Source organism: Muscardinus avellanarius (assembly GCF_963383645.1).
Source record: "Muscardinus avellanarius genome assembly, chromosome: 13".
NCBI classification, from domain to species: domain Eukaryota; kingdom Metazoa; phylum Chordata; class Mammalia; order Rodentia; family Gliridae; genus Muscardinus; species Muscardinus avellanarius.
Genome location: NC_137799.1, coordinates 11,717,718 through 11,740,371, shown reverse-complemented (window position 1 = coordinate 11,740,371; position 22,654 = coordinate 11,717,718). Strand labels below are relative to the sequence as shown.

The 22,654-nt window shown below is 47.5% G+C and overlaps 1 protein-coding gene across 1 annotated transcript in view; it reads right to left on the bottom strand.

Moving 5' to 3' along the window:
* Positions 1 to 46: 46 nt before the first annotated feature.
* Positions 47 to 22,654, bottom strand: part of PSMB7 (proteasome 20S subunit beta 7) — a 62,120-nt gene continuing 39,512 nt past the window's right edge. The window contains exons 7-8 of the mRNA XM_080709550.1: positions 2,333 to 2,484; positions 47 to 252 (exon numbers count right to left, since the gene is read on the bottom strand). Of these exons, the coding sequence (XP_080565676.1) occupies positions 141 to 252; positions 2,333 to 2,484 (264 nt within the window). The 3' untranslated portion in view covers positions 47 to 140. The remainder of the gene's footprint in view (positions 253 to 2,332; positions 2,485 to 22,654) is intronic.

Sequence of the window (22,654 nt, the reverse complement as noted above, 5' to 3'; positions counted from 1 at the left end):
CCACAGTCCCCAGACCTCAGTCACCCATTTCGGTTCTCATTTTTTATTGAGCCTCATTCAGCAAACAGTAGCAAAATGAACGTCTTACGGGGGACCCAGTGCCCGTCTCCAGCGCGATAACTAGCCACCGCCGACGCTGTTCAGGAAGTGTCCATTGTTTGGACGGTCTCCTCCAGCAGCTCGATCTCCAGCGTGGTGACTTTCTCGGTGAGGACAGCAGTAGTCCCTTTCTCACACCGGTACCGGCCAAACCTACACAGAAAACACAAAGTTGGGGTTCACCAGGTGCCAAAAAAGAGAGCAGAAAGTGCCGTGGCCAGGCAGGTGGCGGCTAGACTAGAGCGCTGACCCTCGGGCTCTGCCTGGGGCCTGGGGCCTGGGGCCCCCGCCTCCCCAAGGCTCCCCGCTTCCTCAGCTCTCAAGTGTGGTGTGTGGCAGACGAGGGCAGACAGGGCAGACAGCACCTGATGGGCACTTTCACTCCTTTCCCCACATGCTGGAAGTGCCTGGTCATGTGAGCTCATGCTGCAACTCCCGGAAGCTCCTGTGAGCACCAGAGGCAGAGCTTCCTCAGTTCATCCTTCCTCCTGTCGGCAACCAGGGTGACTGACCCGGCTCCCACCGACGGGAGCACGGCCAGGCTCTGGGGGGCCACTCGCGTCAGGCCGCACTCTCAACACAGCGAACAATGCCCTGGGGGGTCTCAGATGCGCCTGTGGAAACCGGCAGCTCACGGAGGCCGGGAGCTACAGTGTAATCCAACAACGGCACAGACCCAACTGTTCCTGGGGCGCCCCAACTGGGACGGTCCTGCAGTCCACCTGGCATGGACGGCGGGAGGGCTGTGGCTGAGCCACGACCATGTGCTCATGTAGGTACTGGAGCTCCCAGGAGCAGGAAGCAGAAGGGCATTGGTTGAATTCTACATCAAATTCGGGAGTCAGGACAGAGAGAAGGGTTCACCTTTACGCTGCAAACCTGCCGCTCCCACTCTCCTCTGAAAGGGACTGAGCAGCTGCATCTTTTCACCATGCACCCCCCCAGCAGGCTTGGAGATGCCCCGCAATCTCCACCGAGCAGTCCCAGTGGCCTGTGTGCAGAGGTGTGGACACAAAAGGCCTCCTCCAGATGAAGGCATGTGGAGGGCAAAGCGCAACAGTAACCTGCGAGGCGAGGCCCATCCCTGCGCGGGGCATGGGATGCCTTCCTTTATTCTCTCCCTTTTTCTTTCCTTTCAAGGTGCTGAGGATGGAACCAGGGCCTCGTGCTATTAGGCAAGTGTTCTCCCACTGAAGTGCATCCCCAGCCCACAAATTCTCCTCTGAATGGCTCGAATGTGGCTTTCGGAGTCCTCTCCAGGAACGCTGTTCCACTAGATACAGTGAGCCCCCCCGACCTGCCCGGCGCATGCTCTCTCAGGGAGCTGGGCCAAGCCTGCTCTCCCAACATAGCTCTGCACCTGAAAGGTTGCTCCCCTCCTGCCCAAGGCCCAAGGAATGCTGTGGGCTCCTCAGAGATTGCCTAGTGTCCCCACCGGCCGCCCTACCCAAACGTGCTGAGCTTCCACAACGCTGGGCGCCTTCTACAGCGAAGGCCTGAGGCATTCCTGGAGGGAGGCCCCACAGCTGGGAGTAAAAGCAAGCCTTCCAGCGGTCCCGTGCTTGCAAGCCCGGCCTAGCTGTGGGGCTGAGCGCAGGTGGCAGAAATCCCAGAAGCCACATTCTGGGCTGCTCGAGCCCCAGGAAGAGGTGAGCAGCCAGGGTGGTCAAGCAGCTGCACACCATGAGGAACTGTGAGCGGGCTGCTCACCTGCACACACACCAGCCCAGGCTCTTCAGCAAGCAACTGGCCTCACCCCGAGCCCAGCTCTCCCAACACAATGGGACGCCCATGTGGTCTGACTCCCTCTGGTGCAGCCAGGGCCACTAGCTCCCAAGGCTCCCAGCCACTGGTTCAGAGATCTTGGGCCAGTGAGGAAAAGCTGCAGGCTGGCTTGGCTGAAAAATATCCCTCAAAGGCATGCATTCAGAATTCAGGGGATTCCTTAAGACACAAGGCAGAGGCTATGCAAACGTCCTCCGCAGGTCGCAGGCACTCAGGGCTCTTCTGGACCTCTCCCACCAACACTTTTTAGACTAAGTCACTTGCCCTTACCAAAAACAGTGGCCCACTGTCACAAGGCAAACACTGGCCTGTGGGTCTGTGCGTAAGGCTGGTTTGGGAACCAGCTTCCCTCAGCCTGGGACAGAACCCAGAAAACCTGGTCTGGATACCATGAGATAGAGGGTGGCCCGAGGCCATGGGAACAAAGAAGACTGCCATGGCCACTCACCTGGTGCCCTTCTTGTTAGGCACGGAGTAGGGACGGAGGAAATCCAGCTTGCTCTTGCTGATGACACACAGATCGATGTTGCTTCCAGACCCCAGGTCATTGAAGATGCCGGCTGCAATGGCCTCGCTCACCAGCTTCTTGGCCTCCTCCTCCTGGGAAAGATAAGGACACATGCACAACTGAAGCCCTCGAGGTGTGTTTGCAAGTGGTGCAGCCTCTCCTGGCAAGTGCACAGGTCTTCAATGCAGCTTTATAAATGAAGAAAAAAATAAGCCGGGCGTGGTAGCGTGCGCTTGTAATCCCAGCACTTGGGAGGCTGAGACTGGAGGACCGCGGCTCATGGACAGCCTCAGCTACTTAGTGAGGCCCTTTGCAACTCAGTGAGATCCTGTTTCAAAAAAAAAGAATAAAAAATAGGGCTCAGGGTATAACTCAGAGGAAGAATGCCCCTGGGTTCCATCCCCAATATGAAAGAGGGAGGGAGGAAGAAACGAACAAACAAATGATCTCAAAAACCCCATTGATGTGCCTCGAGCTCTTCCGCTGAGAAGTGGGGAGCTGGGCCTTTAAACCACTTCGGCTCCACTACACCCTTGACATCACATGGTCACCACCAAACCAGAAACACCTGCTAACGAAAGAGCACGAATCCTCTGAAATGGGCCGATTCTTGTCAAGGGCCAGAGAGTGAATAACTTAGGTTTTGTGGGCACTCAGTTCTGTCTCATCTACTCAACTCTGCCATGGTAGCACAGAAGAGCCACAGACAATGCATAAACAGATGGGCATAACTGCGTCCCAGTAAAACTTTATTAACAAAACCAGGTGTTGGCCTAGATTTGACCCATGGGCTTAGCTTGCTAACCCCTGATCAAAAATACCCAACAAGGAATAGGAGCTACTTTCTGGTAACATAATGGAGGGGTGAAGATGGACACAGTGTGGCATCAAAATACAACCGTACTTCTAGAAAAATGTTGGCAGCGCCAAGGGTGGGACTTCTTGCCCAAGAGAATGTATCTCCTCCCACTCAGGTGCCTAAAGGTTCACTGTCGTGACTCATTGCTTCAAGTCACTCTCTCCTCTGCTCTGCCTTAACGCAGCGAGTACCCTGGCAGTTACCGGTGACCCGGTGACTGTTTCCTTCTTAGTCAAGAAGGCTGGTTCTGTGCTAGGAGCTAGGGCTGCAGAGATGGGCGAGGCCCAAAGCTCCAGGGGAACATCAAGACCCAAGGACAGAGCGCAGTGTGTGAGGGCTAAAGGGTAACTGAGTAGGAGCCTCAGGAGCGCTGGCTGGCTCAGGGATGCTTCTGCTTCAAGGTGGGTACTAGGACTCAGCAGACAGCCATCCACCAGAAGGCAGCAGGCAGGGCCTGGGGCACCAAGCTCCAGCCACTATGGAACAAGGAGAGAAATGAGCCGGCCTCCCAAAAAAAGGGCTCTCGTCGGCTGTACCCATTTCCAACCTATCCAGCTGAACTAGGGAGCCCATCCAAGTAGCATCCTTCAAGAAACACAGACTCTGCCCAAACTCCTGCCTGAGAGCCTCAGAAGATTCGCCAAGTCCAGGCTCTGAGAGCATGTGAGCCCACGCAGGGCTTCTGCCTGCCTGCCCCGAGCCAGCCTGGGATAGCAGTGACACGAGTGCCCTCTACAGACAGGAGGCGAGACGGCTCGGTGGAGAGGGCCTCGAGGAGCGCGAGGTTATCTTGATCCTGACCCTCAGGCTTCCTGAGTGGCACCTCAGGGGAGAGAAGACACAGTTCACTCCACAAGATCCTCTAGTCAGGCCTCTCTCCTGGGGTTCTCAGCAGTCTCTCCAAAGCCTCACCAGAAACCAATGATGGCAGCAGCAGCAAAGAAAGCACCTTAGCCAAGAAGGCTGCTGCTATACCGCCACACACACGGCAGAGGCTGGCCGCCTCCCTCCACCCTGCCCTGCGCGCGTGCGTGCGTGCGTGTGTGCGCGCTGCACAGCAGCAAGCAGCCTGCACCCGCTGGCCTGCCCTCTCCTCTCCCGCTTCCTTCTCTTTCCTGCCATTTAACCATTTCTCTGCGCTGTTTCTTCTCATCACTGAGCTGGTGCCCTGCTGCAGCCAACAGCACCTAGAGAACGTCACAATCCCGTGAGCAGCAAAGTGCTGCAGACCTCAAGTTCCCAAATGGTTTTATTTGGGGATCAGGGAATGGAGGAAGCTTTAGAGGAAGCTGTAATAAAGGCATTATTACACATGTGCATCGAACGTCAGTGAATTCGACCACGCACACAGGAACCAGACTGCTGGCAGTGAAGTGAAAGTCTAAATGTTCTTCCTCTCTTTTGCAAACATTCTGTAATGTAAGTAGGTAACAAATTTTGAAACGTATGTGTAGTTTGATTTACTCATAAAATTATCGTTTGTGCTGTTAAGTGCAAAGGCTTTTTTAAAATCAGAACTATAAGCTGGCCAAGGTGGCACTTGGGAGGCGGAGACAGGAGGACCACAGGTTCAAAGCCAGCCTCAGCAACTCAGTGAGGCCTTGGAGTATAGGTCAGAGTCATAGACTGCCCTTGGGTTCAATACGCAGCACCTCAAAAAATAAAAAAAGTTAGGATAATGTATCTCTTAAATTTTACCCCCTCTATCAATTCTACTGGAGACAGTTCCTTAAAGAAGAAAATAATAGTGGCGCATGTTCGTAATCCCAGTACTTGGGAAGCTGAGACAGGAGGATCGCAGGTTCAAAGCCAGCCTCAGCAACTTAGTGAGGCCCTGTGTCAAAATAAAAGTAAAACAGGGCTAGGGGTGTGCTAGGAGGTAGAATGCCACTGGGTCAACCCCAGAGCACGCGTGCACACCTGCACACACACACACACACTCTCTCTCTCTCTCAAGTTTCTGACTCCCCCACCCAACTGCACCCTCCCCTCACACACAGGACTGAAGACAGTAAAATGGACCAGACTCTGCATTTACTGAGCACCTACTATAACGTGCCAGGGCTGCAGCAGGCACCCGGATGACCATCATGACGCCCAGTTACTGCTGCCCCATTTCTGAGGTTGGTAGTGTCAGAAATTAGGGCTGAGGGAACCGATGACTTGCCCGCAGTCAAACAGCTAGTAAATATTAAGTATTAAAACACAAAGACCACACCAGCCCCCAAGTGGCTTCCTTGGGCTGGAGCACTTCACCAGTCAGGGACAGTTGACGGCAGTCCTGGTTCAGAGCTCTGTCGCTCCCCCCACCAGCAGGACACTCATGGCCCAGACAAGTTTAAAGGAAGAAGGATGCTAGTTGTGAACTTCTCTTTGGAAGCAGCTCCTGATGTTTCCATTACAAGGTGGGGAGCACTGTGTTTCCCAAAATACGCAGACTACCATGGAGAGGGGCCTTCTCTACTCTCAACCACACTGGATCAAGCTCTACATTGTGATGTCTAATCGACTTTAAGATCAAAGGTCTGTTCACATATTCCTACCCTCGCCATCAAAAACCTTAAAGAACAAAGGGGTAAAAAACACCATATTCTACTATTACTTACATAGTTGATATCTTCAATAAGAATTTCCAGAGACCTACTATGTTGCAAGAACTGCTTTACATGGTGAATATGGTCTTTACAGTACCATACACAGAATTCTAGACACTTATATAGATATACCACTGGGCATATTCATGTGGTCTTTTCTTTATAATGAAATTTTGCCATTAAACAGTGTTTGTCTTTAACACGTGCTACCAAATGTTTAAGATAGCTATCATGAAAACTCGTAAGCTAAAGGCAAGAGGTGGGGAAAGACCACATTTACGGCTGTTTCTGGCCTACAATAAACGCAGGAAGTATCACCTCTTACTTTGGGATTTATTCCTCCCAGGGGAGTCAGTCGTACCTCCCCTTCCCAGTGGATGCAGGGGGACCTGGGTCCTGACTGGCATCTGCCTGGGGACAGCAGCTGCCCAGGGCCTGCAGAGCCTGTGCCCAGCTGGCTAGCCCAGGTGCAGTGTCCTCCCCCTGCTGGGCCAGCTGCTCCAGCATTTCCATTGCTCCTCCCAAGGGAACTTGGAGATTCCGTGTGTATGAGGTCCAAAAGAACTCAACTGAGCTACTAGAAAAATGGCCTCCAGGATAAGGATGGCTTCTTTTACTCTGAGATGCTCAGCAAAAAGACCACTGTGAGGCCGGTGACTGCAGGACAGCAGAGAGGCCCAGGTCCAAGGTCACTGGCAGGAGTGGAGACAGGCTGGGCTGCATCCTCCTCACACCAGGCAGCCCCGGGCGAGCCCCCCCAGCTCTCCCGAGTTCCCACTCCTCCTCTGGAAGATGATGGGGATAAATCCTCCCTCACAGGACTGCGGCAGATCACATATCAAGGATGCAGAGCTCCTACTACAGTGCCTGGCACACCGCTATTGCTTAATAAACAGCAATTTATTTAATAAAACAAGCCAGAGGGCCCCTAAAAACACAGTTCACCTCTGAGCAGCAGCTGCCTGTACCAAACCCCACGCCAGGAGAAGGGGGTCCAAACAAGCCTGCTTGCAAATCTTCACCAGTGCCATGGAGACGTTCCTGGAATAATTAATCCAAGCAAAAAGCACACTTCCTAAAAGTTCAGAGAATATAAAAGGAGCACTTCCTGCTTTATGGCTACAAAGACCAAACTAACTGGGAGTATCAGTCCCCCGGGCCGCCCTGCTTCTTAAATGAGATTACAATAAGAGTGATGTACGGTACCACAAGTCAGCCGTGACAAGCAGCACTTTATGGAGCTATCTGTTTGTCTCCATCACCGCCCCGCACAATGCGTCCCTGGACTCCAATGTGCAGCTCCATTTACCACTGCATGACAAATGGGCAGCACTTGTAAAAGGCACAGAGAGGTCCACGTCGGCCACGTAATGGTCACCACAGCTGCACCCGGCGCTTGAGGGGACAAAACAGACCCCCAAGTTCATTAAACTGACCAGTAATGGATCTTTCAAAAAGTGCCTTAGGAATCGTACAGAAAAGGCTAAAATAAATAACTCAGCATGGAAGGCTAATCTGAAATGGTGTTTGATAAATTATTTATACCACAGGCGATTGTCTGCATTTAATATTGGAGCTACTAGTAGCATCTTTAAAAGATGATTTATGTGTTGTAATGCTATTAAACTTTCTATTGGCCCACTGCTGGCTATAAAGTCTGCTGAGATTTAGAGAATGAGCTTTAAACTGTCACTGCAACATCATAGGAGATGGAGACTGTATTAAATCTTTACTTTAAACCTGTTATCTAGAGAGTTGCATTTTGTAGACACTCACAAACTGATAGATTACCTCGGCATCCACTATGGTGCAGGTCCAAAACAGTACTGCAAACAAACTTTTCCACATTATTCTTGTCTACAGCTACAATTGAATTCTTCTCACTGAAGTGATTTCGAGATTGAGAGTGCCAGCCAATGGGCGTCCTGGACAGTCCAGCATCAGACTAATACACTTTAAATAAAGCCTGCACATTGGACTGCTCAGTTATGCATCTGAATAATGCTTGACTTATATTGGGGGCAGGCAAAATATTAAAAATGCATCTGACTGAAGACCTAACATTCTATTTTAGATATGGCTCTGGAATATGAAAATACATGTACATGGCCAGTCATTGAAAACAATCCATTAGTAACTAAATATTTCTAAGGATTTTAGACAGAAACAAAATCGGTTATTTACTGTTTTTCTAGCTAAGAAACTGATGTAAAGGGTAGAAAAGGAAAGAAATAGCCTTTCTGTCAGGAAGAGCAGGACTCCCGACTCTAGATTTCTCTGGAGTGAACCAGCGTGTCCCTCTGCTCTGTCAACCTCCAGGCCGGAATCTGGGGAAAGCTGGCTCTCCCGCCTTTGTCCCCCAGGGGAGCACAGCTTTGGCCCATATTTCTGTCCCCTCTCAATTCACTTATTTATTTACTTTGTGGTACTGGGGGTGGAACCCAGGGGCATTCTACCTCCGAGCGACACCACCAGCCCTATTTTTTAGTCTTTATTTTGAAACAGGGTCTCACTGAATTGCAAAGGGCCTCACTAAGTAGTAGCTGAGGCTGTCCACGAACCGCGATCCTCCTGTCTCAGCCTCCCGAATGCTGGGATTACAATGCTGGGATTAAAAGCGTACGCCACCACACCCGGCTTCAATTCACATTTAGTTCCACTTAGTTGGTGACAATATGCTGCTTTAGTAACAAGGATGGAGTTAACTCAGAACTCACAAGCACCGGAAGGCTGGGGAGATGTTTGTCAAAGGACACAAAGGAGCAGGTTCAAGAGATCTACTCTACAATACGGGATAACAGACAACAATAATGTACTCTTGAAAGCTGCTGAGAATAGATTTAAGTGTACACACGTACCACAGTACAAGCCAGGCATGGTAGCACACATCTGTAATCCCAACACTTGGGAGGCTGAGACAGGAGAATGTCAGGTTTCAGGCCAGCCTCAGCAATTTAATGAGACCCTGACTCAATACTTTTTTTTTAACCTGGGAGGCTCAGATATATACAAGGCCCTTGGCTTAATCCCCAGCACCAACAGGAGAAAATCTACTGCTCTAATGATGTGCAGCTAAGTCTGACCATGTGCAAGTCTGGACTCTAAAAAGAAAGGGCCAAACTTGTGCACCTCGGGATGCACCTCGCATCCTCCAGCTCTGTATTCGGAACCAGCACAGTGATGGCCCTTACACCAACAAATGAAAGACTGAACCTTAATTCCAAATGAGTTCAAAAAGCTTTGCCAAATGCAAAGACACAATGATGAGACAGATCAATACCAAATGGATGATTCCACAACTGCACCAGTCTCAATGGGGACTACTCAAAGACAGCAGCAGGGAGGAAGAGGTGTGAACACGATGCTTTGTGGTGGCCTGTTGACATTTGAGGTTCTGACTAAACCACTGATGCAGCCTGAAGGAGTCATTAATGGCTGATGGCTGAATAAAATTTAAAGAGCTCGGAAAAGCGTTTAAAACACCACCTCCCCCCAATGAAGTAGACTTCCCGCACAAACTTGATGCATCCCATGTGTGGCTTACATCTTTTATGGTGGAAACACTAATTTAATATATTTCTTCAGACTGGGCAATGTGTCAAAAGCTAAGCTCTGGGTCTGGCCTGCGCTGCTTAGGTAAATGTGGCCTGCCTGTGTGGAGGCCTGGGGATGGATGTGTGAGCACAGCGGGCGGAGCTACCGCCCAGGGTCCCAGAGCCCCTGACCTGAGTGATGCAAATAATGAAGGAAAACTTGCTGTGGGCACAAGAGGAATTTTGAGAGTTCTAAGCAGAAATGTGGCTACCAACTGGCCTGCCCCAGATCACCACGGCGGCAGAAGCCTGGCCTCAACTGAAGACTGGGAAGGTGTCAGAGACTACAGCGCCACAACGTGGTGGCGCACTTGTAATCCCAGTGCCTGGGAGGCACAGCCACCCTCAGCTACTTAGTGAGGCCCTCCACAACTTGGTGAGACCATTTCAAAATAAAGAATAAAAAAATAGGGCTGGGGGGTGTAGCTTGGAGGTAGAGTGGCCCTGGGTTCAATCACCAGTAGCATCAGAAAAGCAAAGCAAAGCAAAGGTGAGCAAGAATGGGCAGCCCTGCAGGGCTGGGTTATCACCAGCACAAAGCTGAACGCTGAGCCAAAGGTTACTCCTGAAGAGTGGGGACAATACCTCTGTCCCAGGGGTGCAGGAAGGAGCCAAAGGACAGGAGCGTCCCTGCCACCGACTACAAATGTGTGAGCAAGTTGTAGGGGAGAAAGCAAGGGTGGGCGAGGACCACCACAGCGCTTCAGTCATTCCCTAACAAACCCTCATGTCCTTGTACAGGTGAGGAAACAGGTGCCCTGGAAGGCTGGCTGGCCCACCCGAGGACTCATGGCTGTGCCTGGGGTGAAAGCCAGGACTGACACCAAATTTGAGGCTGGTACACCAAAGCCTCTGTTCTCCCAACCCCACCATGAAGAAAACTGGTGGTGGGCAAGTGGTTTGGGGAGAATCTGACAGTGAATGCAAGGAAAAATACCTAAGCTTCCAGAGGGAAAAGGACCAAAAGAGAGGAGAACATATTGCTTTCCACAAGGAGAAAAAAATTAGTGTTTGCAGCATATGTGTATACAAATATATATCTCCAAGGCTACATTGAATCAAGTGTAATCAGAGAGAAAAAAAAAAAACCAGAATTTAAAGTTAGAAACACATTTAACAATCCTCAAAATGAAAACGAGGCTGACTCAGGTACTAATGAAATCTTAACAATATCTCTGTCTCATAAAACCGTGCAGCCAGTGATAGCTGCGGCAGTAAATTCCTAGACATACTCAAAGGGCTACTGCCTGAAATGGGAACGATAAAGTGATCCCCTTCATGGGTCCCGACAAACGTGTCAGGATGGGGAGGGCGAGTGACGGCAGCAATCCAGCCCGTCAGAAGTGGAGACGAACCAGCCTGAGGCCAGCAGCAGCATGCGTGCACACGTGCCGACCCCCTCCGGCTCCAGAGCCCGGCGCCCCTGCAGGTTGGAGGTGCCTGTGGGAGGCTGTGGGGCCTGCAGGCCTCACAAGGACAAGGCAGGGCTGCGAGGAGTGCAGCACAGCTTCGTTCAGCGAAGCTTCAAGGTGGCCACAAAGGAAGCAAGTTCCAACTGACACAAAAGCCTGGGTGGAATCATCTAGGCCAGCTCCGTGTGGTAAGCACGGCCTGACCCTGGCCATGAACCTGCTATGCTGCCACAGGGAGAACGGGGGCTAGAGCCGCAGACCCCTGAAGGGAAGCAAATGGTTAATCCTCCTACAAGAGCTGAAAGCTACCCAGGCGGGCCTGACAGAGAAGCCGAAGGTTTCCAGGGGTGCAGGTGATGAGGCTGGAGAGGGGCGAGACGGCCAGACCAAAGGGCAGATGCGATGAGGCAGGAGGCGCGCAGGGAAGATGGGAAGAGGAGGGCGCTGGGCCGGAAGTCCAATGGGGCTGAATTCCAGAGAATTTATGGACCACACAGAGTGCCTGTTTTGTTCTTTTGTGCTAAGCACTGAGAAGACATTAAAAAAAAATTTATTAGGGAATAACGTAATTAACAAAGTTTTGCTTTCTGAAACTACAACCAGAGCAGTAGGAGAAGAGATGCCGAAAGCAGGTGACAGGTGACTTGGACTACTCCAGCAAGAGCCTGGGGTGTGGCTCAGCCAGAGAGCACGTGCCTAGGGGTGGAAGGTCTCAATGCCCAGGGGTGGTGGGCAGCAGCGATGCAGGGAGTGGGCAGGTGGGGGGCACAGAGCCTTGGACCAGCACCAGTCCTGGGCACAGACGCACAGCTCAACACACGCGGCACGCAAAGGCCAGTTCTGAGGTCTTGGCAGCGATTTTTCTGGTGGGTTAATGGAGAGATGATGGTTACCTTAACATTTTTCTAGATAATGGCAAGCTTCTGCGGCAGTCTAAAGGATGCTGCCTGAAAGGGACAAGATAAAGTCAGAGCTGCTCGAAGCCCCCTGGGGCTATTCTGGAGTGGGGGTGCCTGGGCTGGAATCAACTTGTAAATGCCATTTTGTTGGCAGCAGGACTCTCAAATAAGAGTACAGGAATTGGGTGTCTGTAGGGACAAGAGCAGCAAGAATGTGGGGAGAAGCTCTAAGGGAGAAGAGGGCCTGGCCCTGCACAAGGTCAATCTTGAAAAAGCAGGCGCGGGGCCGCAAGTGAGGCAGACTGCAGAGGGGGGCGGCATCGCGAGGGGCCACTAACCCAGATCCCTCTCCATCAGCATCTGATTGCCTTTGCCCAGGCCCCGAGGCTCACACAGTCTTCAGACAAGCTCTCAGTTACTAGCAGGGAGGGGGGATTCTAAAAGGAAACTTCTGGGTCTGGGGCTGATACACAGACTCAGTATATTGACTGTGGTTGGGGGAGGAGGTGCCAAATTTAAGAGAATAAAGATCCAGGCATGAATCCAGTCCTGTTAGTTACTAACTGCGTGGCCCTGGTGGTACAATCACTCAACACTTTTAGGTCCCAATTTCCTCATTTGCAAAAGAGGACCTAAAGCCACCTAGCACCTGGCATTTTAATTAGCATTTGTGGATACTAGCTAAATAGGGTCCTCCACACACAGGAGAAGCCACTGGCGCAGTGTCTAGTGTGCAGGAATCCATAATGGATGGGAGCGTGATCTAACTGTACTCCATAGCCAGGCATGGTAACACACACTTGTAATCCCAGTAACTGGGAGGCTTGAGACAGGAGGATAGCAGATTCGAGGACCGCCTCATCAACCTAGTAAGACTCTGTTTCAAAATAAAAATAAAATAGGCTGGAGGTGTAGCTCAGAGCTAGAGTCTCCAGTGCCCCTACACACACACAAAGTAATAATTCTACTCCAACGTTCACAAACAAGGTTAGGAGGCAAAAGCCTCACTCTTCTGGAACTACTAATAAGACAGAACTGGGTACTGACTGGGTAATTAGTTTTTTTCAGCTCCCAGTTCAAAGCGATCAATTATGAAAGTAGCCATTGTACACCAAATGAAATTCAGTGTGACGACATCAACGCTGGCTCAGCGCGCCTTCCACACACAGCTCGCTGCCCTATCACTGGAGCACATTTCACTCCCTCTACCTCACTAGAAATTACATTCCACAAGGAGGCAGAAAGAAAATTTACTGCGCAGGCTCGGTGCCAAGTACATTTCTCCACTTACTCTGCAAAACAACCCTTAAAAGGGGTACTGCCCTTAGCCCCATTTTAAAAATCCAAGAAACAAGACCCAGGGGAGGAGAAATGACACCCAAAGGCACGTGGCCAACAACGAGAAGGGTCAAGAGGCGGCACAGTTCGATTCAAAAGTCCATTTTTTTCCCCACCCAAGAAAACAGAACTTTCAAAGTTTCCGAAACTACTAATGATGCTTGTCTAGTACTTAATTAGATGTAACTTATCAATAATTCATGAGTTTACCTTTTTAAAGCAGCATTTCACCTCTAAAATTATTCTACAGTGTTTAGCTGTATATTCACAACATCCCATTGCTCATGTGGCTGTGTGCATTTGGTAAAACTGAAAGTCTCGTGATGTGAGGACTTTTCTACAACAGAATCATACTCATGAAATTCCAGAGGCAAAGCCTGGGAGGGTCACTTCCTCCGTAGCGACTTCCAAGGGTCACATTTCCCTAGGATGCTGGAAGAAAGCCTCTCAGCCAGAACGAGTCCAAGTGTTTCGTGGCCACCCTGTATGCCAATAAAGAAGAGACCATTTAACTTTACCGTCAGGCCATTTGTTGGTTGCAAATCTCAAACCAAGGAAAAAGCAAATGCACATTACTTTTCTTTATAAAGTTTCAAAGCAAGAGGTAGTAGTGAGAGGATGAGAGAGCAAACTCGTGAGAACCCAACCAGCAATTCACAAACACGGTCCTCCTAAGGATTCTCTGAGTGCCGACTTCAGCCCACTCTAGGAGTGAATTTTCTTTTATTAACTGGGGCTACAGGAGGTTACATAAGAGGCAGAGTCAGTCCTCCAAAGCCCGCGTGCTTTCCCTCACCCCATCCTTGCTGTTCTATCATCCCTACTCCATTCATCTGATTATACTGACGTATGTTAATAGGTCCTTATAGCTTTACATTTTGCTATCACCACTGTTCTGACTTTAGAAACTGTATTCCAACGTCATGACAGGGTGACAACAACAAGTGTGACTGCATTCTGCTGACACAGTACTCGTTGAGAATATTTTCAAAAACCTATGCTACTCGGAATTTTACAATATCTTATTTGGCACAACTTCATATCTTTGTTTCTGTACAATTCCAGGGTTAGGGGAGAGTGGTATAAATTATCTCACAGAAACCCACAAGTAACATTCTCCGGTAAGGTTAAAACTTTAACTACCTTCCTGAGGTGTGCTGCTGGGGTCTCATTACAGCAGGTAATCTCACATTCCGCCATGCACAACACACTAAGCACCAGCATCTCCCAATTACACTGCAACGTGAGTCTCAAAGGACATCTGAAAAGTCTACACCGCTCCTGCACCCACTGCTGAAACACAGCCACCTCTAATGGAACGTGGCAGCTTTCTAAACTAAATATTCACATGCGGGCACAGGGCCGCATCTCACACTGAAGACTGGATGCTAATTAAAAAGGCCACAATGACTCGAGAAATGACCACCCAGACAACTTTAGATACTGTCTGGAGTTTTGTTTTCCCGTTTCCATACATGCTTGGCTGTCCAAACTCCCGAATCGCACAACTGAAAGTTTGAGCAAGACCCACAGGCCTCTGTGGGCGAAGCGCCCCATCCACAACAGTCTCCTCCTCTCCAGGCAGCCCGGCCCAGCCCTCCAACCCCAGGACAAACGTTCACACTGAGGCCGCCCTATCTCTTCTGCCTCACTGCCGCCGGCCCTCCTTATAGGTAATGGTCTTGCGCTTCCCACGTTACACCCTTGGTGTACGCTGTTTACAGTCCTGCCTGCCGCACTAGGCTGTAGACGTCCTGTAGGAAGGGGCCCCGCCTCCTAAGTGGGCACAGAACGTCATCAATGCAGTGTGTGTGTGTGTCTGCAAGCCCACCCTCCTCCCCTCTGAAGGACCACCACCCTTCAGCTCACTGAGGCCTCAGTGCCGTGCACACCAAGAGCCTTCCGCCACTGCCCTGCCGAGCTCTACCCGCCTTCGCTTTTTGAGAAGAGGTGCCTTTTTCTTAAGAAAGCCATCACGGCGGCAGAAGATATCCACGTCCATTCTTACCAAAATCACCTGCCTATTTCTGGAACTGTTTTTACTTTGGCTAGCAAAACCTAAACTTGACATAGACTGTTACTGGAAAAAAAAAAAATTCCCAGAGAGTAGTAATGGCTTTGAACTATCTCATCTAAACCAAGTTTAGTCACATCCTTCTTTACTTTAGAATTGCCAATCCCATCAAATATTGGCAGTTCTGTTTATGCTGATCTTTTTTATTTAAGGTGGTACTGGAGGTAGAACCCATAGGCTTCCTACCTCCAGGCTATACTCCCAGACCTATTATTTATTTATTTGTTTGTTTGTTTGCAGTACTGGAGATGGAACCCAGAGACATTCTACCTCCAGCCCTATTTTTTATTCTTTATTTTGAAACAGGGTCTGAGTTGGAAAGGGCCTCACTAAGTAGCTGAGGCTGTCCACGAACCGCGATCCTCTGGTTTCAGCCTCCCGAATGCTGGGATTACAAGCGTGCACTACCACGCCCGGCTCCAGACCTATTTTATATTTTATTTGAAAACAGGGTCTAAGTTGCTGAGAGCCTCACTAAGTAGCTGAGGCTGGCTTCGAACCTGTGCAATCTTCCTGTCTCAGCCTCCCAAGCATAAGGATTACAAGTGTGCGCCACCACACCCGGCTATTCTGATCTTTTGATATAAAAAATTTGCTGGCTTTACCCCCTTGAGTTGATACAAATATATGAAAACTGTCAAGTTTTTTCTTCTTTTTGGCTAGAAGAGAAACTTCACTGCCTGTGTAAAATATAGGGGCATTCTAAAAATTACCATATGTTTTAGATCAGAAGGTAAAAACAGTATAGCAGCTTAATGTTCCAGCCCATGAAAGCTGACAACTGACTCAGTGAAGCGTGGCTCAAGCCCTCCAGGCCCCCATCCTGTGGGCAGTTGTCCTACCGAACACTTACACACCTGTGTTACAAAGTTGGCCGTTTTCAATGTTAACTTGCACAGATAATGTAAACATACACGGGTACTACATTGAAATATTTAGCCCTAAATATTATTTTAAACTTAATTTTTCCACAGAGCTATTCCATTAAAAAAAAAAAAACTCCTAAAATTCCCAATCACACTTCAGTGTGTATTAGCGGATGTGTAATGGTGGGCGGCTTTGCACACCCACATGCTCACCACCTCCCCCTTTCCAATAGCATACCACACAAGTATAATAAACCATGTTAATATTTCATACCACTGTGAAATATGCTGGAGTATCAATTCAACATCTGCTGTCTTTAGGGCCCGGGAGTCCCGCAGAGACACTTTCAATTTGTAATTGAGTTCTATGCTGAATTAATCAGCAGTTTATCTTTTTTACTAAAATAACGTCTTCACCACTAACCCAGATTTACATTAACAATTTATGCCAAATTACCTGCCAAGGCAAACTTATAAGATTCTAAGCTATCACCCAGTAACACTTAGTTTTATATTTCGTTTCTTGTATTTCTCTAAACCATATGCAAGCCAAGTAAAAATCCATTGTTCAAGGGCTGGAAAGCCCCTAACCACAGACAACCTCTTGGATGTGTGGCACGGAGCCTCATGGTGACGGGGAAATTCATGCCCCTCCTCCCCGAAAGTCAATGCTCAGAAGTGGTTATGACTTAAAAATTTCATAAAATAGATCTCTAGAATGGAATACAATCAGTGAATAATAATAGTTTCTTTTATATCTTTTCAAAGAGCTCAATATTCCAAAGCTTAGTATGGTTTGAGTACCAGAAAAAAATAGCCCAGATAAAGGGAGCATTTTTAGTGCCTTAAATTATGTAACAGACAGAAGTTAGTGAAGGCAATTTAATCTGATAAGAGAAAGATAAAGCCCATTTTCTCTTTGACATCACAATGCAAAATACTTTATTAGCAATATCTTCCTTTTAATTCCACTTGTACTCTTGAAGTCACCAAATATTTATTCCATTCAATGCTATCCTTGACTCTAGCCCTAGCCTCTGACTAAATAGTCCCTAGTCACACAGAAATTATGTCTGGCCTGCCAGATTTCTGCCACAGTTGTAGCAAGCAACATACTTAGTGAAATACTTCTCCTATATGGCATATCTTCCCCTATGTTTCACAGTTATAGGAAATATGCAAAGCAAAAACACTTCAAATTAAATACCTGCTCAAAATGCATCATAAATAATCACCTATCTACTACAGAATTAAAAAAATAAAAAACCTCTTCTTTTCAATCTTCTTTGCTAATGGCCGTGCAAGAACTCCCTGGCGCCTATCTTCTGAGTGATTACGTACTGGTTATGTAAGAATGTGAAGTTCAGTGTTTACATGGGGTGAAGACATGGGGCACACAAATATTTTTAGCAGAAAAAAAGAATCAACAAAGTCAATAACTGCCAATATATTATAGATTTCCTGTCAGTATTCCTCAAAGAACTGAAAATATTTACTTTCAAGTTTTACACAGGATCGCTTTCTTCAAATTTGTTGATTCTTGAATGCCAAGAGGAATCCATTCCCACCTCGTGGCGATTTTGGTAAACCAGACCTTTTCTTCTCAGCCTCCTCCCACTTGCCCTTTTATTTCCTAAGACTACACAGGAAAAATTATACATACTTTCCAAAATTTCCTTTACCCTTTCCCTGAAACACCCCACTTCCAACTTCAAAGTCAGAACATAACAGCAACGGTGAAAACCAGCCATCACCATTAGCTGGGCCTGGGACAGAGAGGAGACAGGGACTTTGACCCACTGAACAGCTGGGTTTTATTTTCTTTTTTTAAGTACTGAAACTGAATCCAGGAACTTTCTACCTCCAAGCTACACCCACGGCCCTATTTTATTTTTATTTCTGAAACAAGGCCTCACTGGGTTGCTGAGTCTCACTACTTGCTGAGGTTGTCCCTGAACCTTCGATCCTCCCATCTCAGACTCCAAGTACTGGGATTACAAGTGTGTGCTACACTGTCGGCCAGTAGCCTCTTCCAAGTCAAGAAGATTAACTAGTCTCATAGAATCAAAAAGAAAAAGCAAATTACTCCTGAGATCCAAATACTGTATGATAGGAAGCAAAATCACTCCAGAATTAGTGGGCTAAAGACCAAAGAAAAGCTTGCCCTGCCATATCCCACAATGCAAAAGCGAACGAGAAGACCCAAGGGTTAGCCTCAACTCATCAAGTCCCTTTCTCCCTCTCCAAATCAGGGTGCCGCTTGGTTCCAGTTCACAACAAATGCTCTTCAAAGGGGGAGCAACTTAAGACATTTGATGCTGGTGGCAGCTTTTATGCCGTCAACAATGGTTCTCATTCTCACCGCCTCTAAAGGTTTAACGGGAATTCCCTAAATCATCCGCTGAACCATAAACACCAACTTCAGTATCTGTTCATTTCTAAAATTAACTGGTCAACACCACTGGAAATCACCACTAAAAATAATTCCATATGGAGCCCTAGGTATTGCACCTTAGTGTTCTGACACCTTGGAAACCTAATGTTTTATGTTAAATAAAACCAGAGGGAAAAAAACTATTGAGGAAAATTAATGTACTTTTTGATAGAACAATAAAGACACAATTCACTATGTTCATTGCTAAAGGTCTTAACAGAAAGCTAAAAAGCAGGATTAGAGCCAAAAGCAAATAATAGAAACACCCTCGAGGACAGCCCCAAAAGGGGCCTTTCAACATTTAAGCAAATGCACCATCAACCCCATTACTGCCAAAATCCAGTGTACATTTTCAATGTTTCAACCATTCCATCTAAATATGTCTACAGTTGCACTAGTTCTTAATCAGTAAGTGAATCCTCTAAACCAGTGATACACCAGTTCATACTCGTCAGGATGACTGTCATTAAAACAACAACAACACCACCACCACAGCATTCGGGAGGCGGAGACTGGAGGATCAGGGTTCGAGAACAGTCGCAGCTATTTAGGGAGGCCCTTTGCAACTCAGTGAGACCCTGTTTCAAAAATAAAAAGACTAAAAACTGGAGCTGGGGTTGTAGCTCGGAGGTACAATGTGCCTGGGTTCCACTCCCAGTACCAAAAAAAAAAAAAAAGCCCAGGTAAGCACTGATAAGGATCAAAAATCAGAGCTTTCATACACTGTTAGTGGTGTGGGCATTGTGGAAAGATCCGACAGTCCCATGAAAGGTTAAACAAAGTTATCATGAGCCAGCAATCCTACTCCTAGGCATACCCACAGGAGAAGTCATAACATATGTTCATACAAAACTCGTACATAAGTGTTCATAGCAGTACTATGAATGGAAGGAAAACATAAAATGTGGTATGTCCATTTATGGAATTCTAATCGACTGTAAAAAGAAATGAAGTACTGATACATGCCTCGATGTGATTAGCAAACTACTGCGATAAGTAGAGGAAGCCACCATGTGTATGATGGCGTGCATATAAAACATCCTGAACAGACAAGTCTATAGAAAAAGGAAGTATATTATTGTTGCCTAGGGTTAGGTGAGTTGGGGGAAATGAGGAGTGACTACTAATAGGTTTGGAATTTGTTTTTTGTTGTTTGTTTGTTTGTTTTTTGTGGTACTGGGGTTCCTGGAAGCCCTTCTACCTCCGGGCTACACTCCCAGACCTATTTTTACACTTTTATTTGGAAACAGGGTCTCCTAAAGTAGCGCGCGCTTCGAACCTGCGCGATCCTCCTGTCTCTGCCTCCCAAGTGCGAGGATTACAAGCGTGCACCACCACGCCCGGCTTGTTGTTATTTTTAAGGTAATAAAATTGTGGTAATAATTGTGAGCATATTTAAAAATCACTGAACTGGTGAGACATGGTGACGCACGCTTGTAATCCCAGCACTTGGGAGGCTGAGACAGGAGGGTCACTCCTTTGGCCAGCCTCAGCTACTGAGTGCGGCTCTCAGCAACTAAGTGAAACTCTGTTTCCAAATAAAGTAGAAAATAGGTCTGGGAGTGTAGTCCAGAGGTAGAAAAGCCCCTGGGTTCTACCCCCAGGACCAATAAATAAATAAATATCAGTGAACTGTACACTTACATAGGTAGGTTGGATGGAAATGAATCATGTACCAATGAAGCTGTTAGTAAATAATAAGGCAACCAATATTTCTACAACAGAGGACCAAAACAAGTCAAAGCAGCTAGTGACATGGCACTAGTCAATCAATAAACCCACATTCCAATATACTTTGTTTAAAGCAAGCGATCACACATCAGTCATGGTGGTGCATGCCTGAGACAGGTCCAAGGCCAGCCTCAGCAACTTAGCAAGATCCAGTTTCAAAATAAAAAATAAACTGGGCACGGTGGCGCACGCTTGTAATCCCAGTACTTGGGAGGCTGAGACAGAAGGATCACAGCCAGGCTCAGCTACTTAGTGAGGCCCTCCTCAACTTAGTGAGACCCTGTTTCAAAATAAAGAATAAAAAAATAGGGTTGGAGGTGTAGCTCTGAGGTAGAATGCCCTTGGGGTTCAATCCTCAGACCTGCAAAAAAATAAATAAATGGAGGAAGGGAGGGAGGGAGGAAGGAAGGAGAGAGAAAAAAAAGGGCAGGGCGTGTGGCTAGGAATGCCAAGTTTCTACCCCCAGTACCAGCAAAAAAAGAACATAAAACAAAAGAACTCAAAATAAACAAAAATGTCCGTCTAAATCCTTGGAAGCATTTTTAATGAAAAAGGATTTTGGTTCTAACTGTACATTTTCCCCCAGACATACAAGATACCTAAACAGACCAGACAAACATCACCTTAAATTCTAAAATCTGGAAAAGTGAGTCAAGTTCAGCTTATTAAGCTGAATCCTATTAAAATGTTACATGAAATGGTCTTACAGGTCATCAACAGGGATAGGAACTCATTGTTTACAGTAGTTGTCGAAGGTCATATTCCTTCTTTAATTTTGCATTTACTTAAACTCTGTGTTTGATGCCACCGGGGCTCACGTTGCACAGGAAGGTGCTCTGGCTAACACTGGTCGTCTCCCTTGATCTCCACTGTCTGCTGTGTGGGTTCCGCCAGCAAACCTCCCAGCAAGTGGTCACCTTCCCATGGAGTCATTAAACCTCCGAGTGTCAGCTGGTGGGATTAGCCAGCAGCTTCCACACCTGAGCCCCGTGGCAGGGACAGAGGCATTTGGATCAAGATCACTAATGAATACAGAATTCATATGCCGCTTGTCAGGGCTCCTGAGCTCAGAGTCCGCAGATGCAACCTAAATAAGACGGAGGACGGAACAATTGTTGACGAAGATTAAAAAGTTTTGGCAGTTGGGGAAAAAAGAGCACCTCATTATTCAAATAGGATAGTCTTGCTTATTTTTTTATTTTTGTTCAACTTATTCATGATTTGCCTCAAATGGACAAATGCCACTCACCAGTATTTAAAGACTTCTTGGTCTCATTACTAAATAAATCTGAGGCAGGCTATGCCATCTGTACATCAGCTATCTAGAGAAAAACAGCTCTCTTGTAAATAATATTTTAAAATTTTCAAGAGGAAAAAACAACCACGGGGTATCTGGGGTGTGGAGGACAATTAAAAGATGAAAAATATCTAAAATTCAGAAAAAAGAACCTTCAGTAGTCAAATGACCTGTTTATGCTTAGCCTTCTCTCCCTCTTTCCAATCGCCATGCTCACCAGAGAGAGAAGCCCTCTGTCACTTGTCTGGCTTTCTGCTGTCTTCCTACAACCTCACCAGAGAAAAGGGACGGCCCAAGCTGCCCACATCTCTGCTGTCCAGAGTAAGATCTTCCCATTCTGTTGGCAAAGAATCACAGACCTGCAGAGTCAGAGTAACAGTGCCTGTTTCTTCAGTGGGCTTCAAAGCCAGGCTGATCCTGACTCTATCCCTGACCGCTGTATGGCCTCAGCAAATTATCTGACCTCCCTAAACCCCAATTTTCTTTTCTTCAAAACAGGGACAACAGGACTGCTAAAAAAGTAAGTGAGGTAATGTAGAAAAGGCTATTAGAACAAAGCATAGTATAAGTGTGTGTGTGTGTGTGTGTGTGTGTGTGTGTGTGTGTGTGTGTGTTGGTGTTACTTGGGATTGTACCCAGGGGCATTCTCCAAGCTAAATTCCTAGCGCTTTTTCTTTTTTATTTTGAAACAAGGTCTCAATGAGTTGTTGGGGGGCCCCCGCTAAGTTGCTGAGGCTGGCCTCAAATCTCCTGTTTCAGCCTCCCAAGTACTAGGACTACAGGCATATGATGTTTTCAATAGCTTTTTTCCACAGTAAAAAGGCAAATATTTTCATAGTCTGATATGTGCTGAACAGGCTTTGTCTATTGTCGTCATGGTCTGTCTTCAATATTAAGCTTTTAGTTAGGAAAGAAGGACCTTATCGCCAATACTATAAATCACCAAGTCTAAGGCCAGCACAAATAATCACATTCCTCATTGCTTAAGTGACATTTGTATCCTTCTACTGAATAACTACAAAATAAAAGCAGCTGACATTTTAGAGCCAATTTTGCGCACACCTCCATAGAAGGTGTTTTACAGCCCATGCAGCGAGCTGCAGGTAGGTCTCTGTGTCCCCATCTTACATCTCTGTGTCCCCCCTCACGACCTGCCCAGAGACAT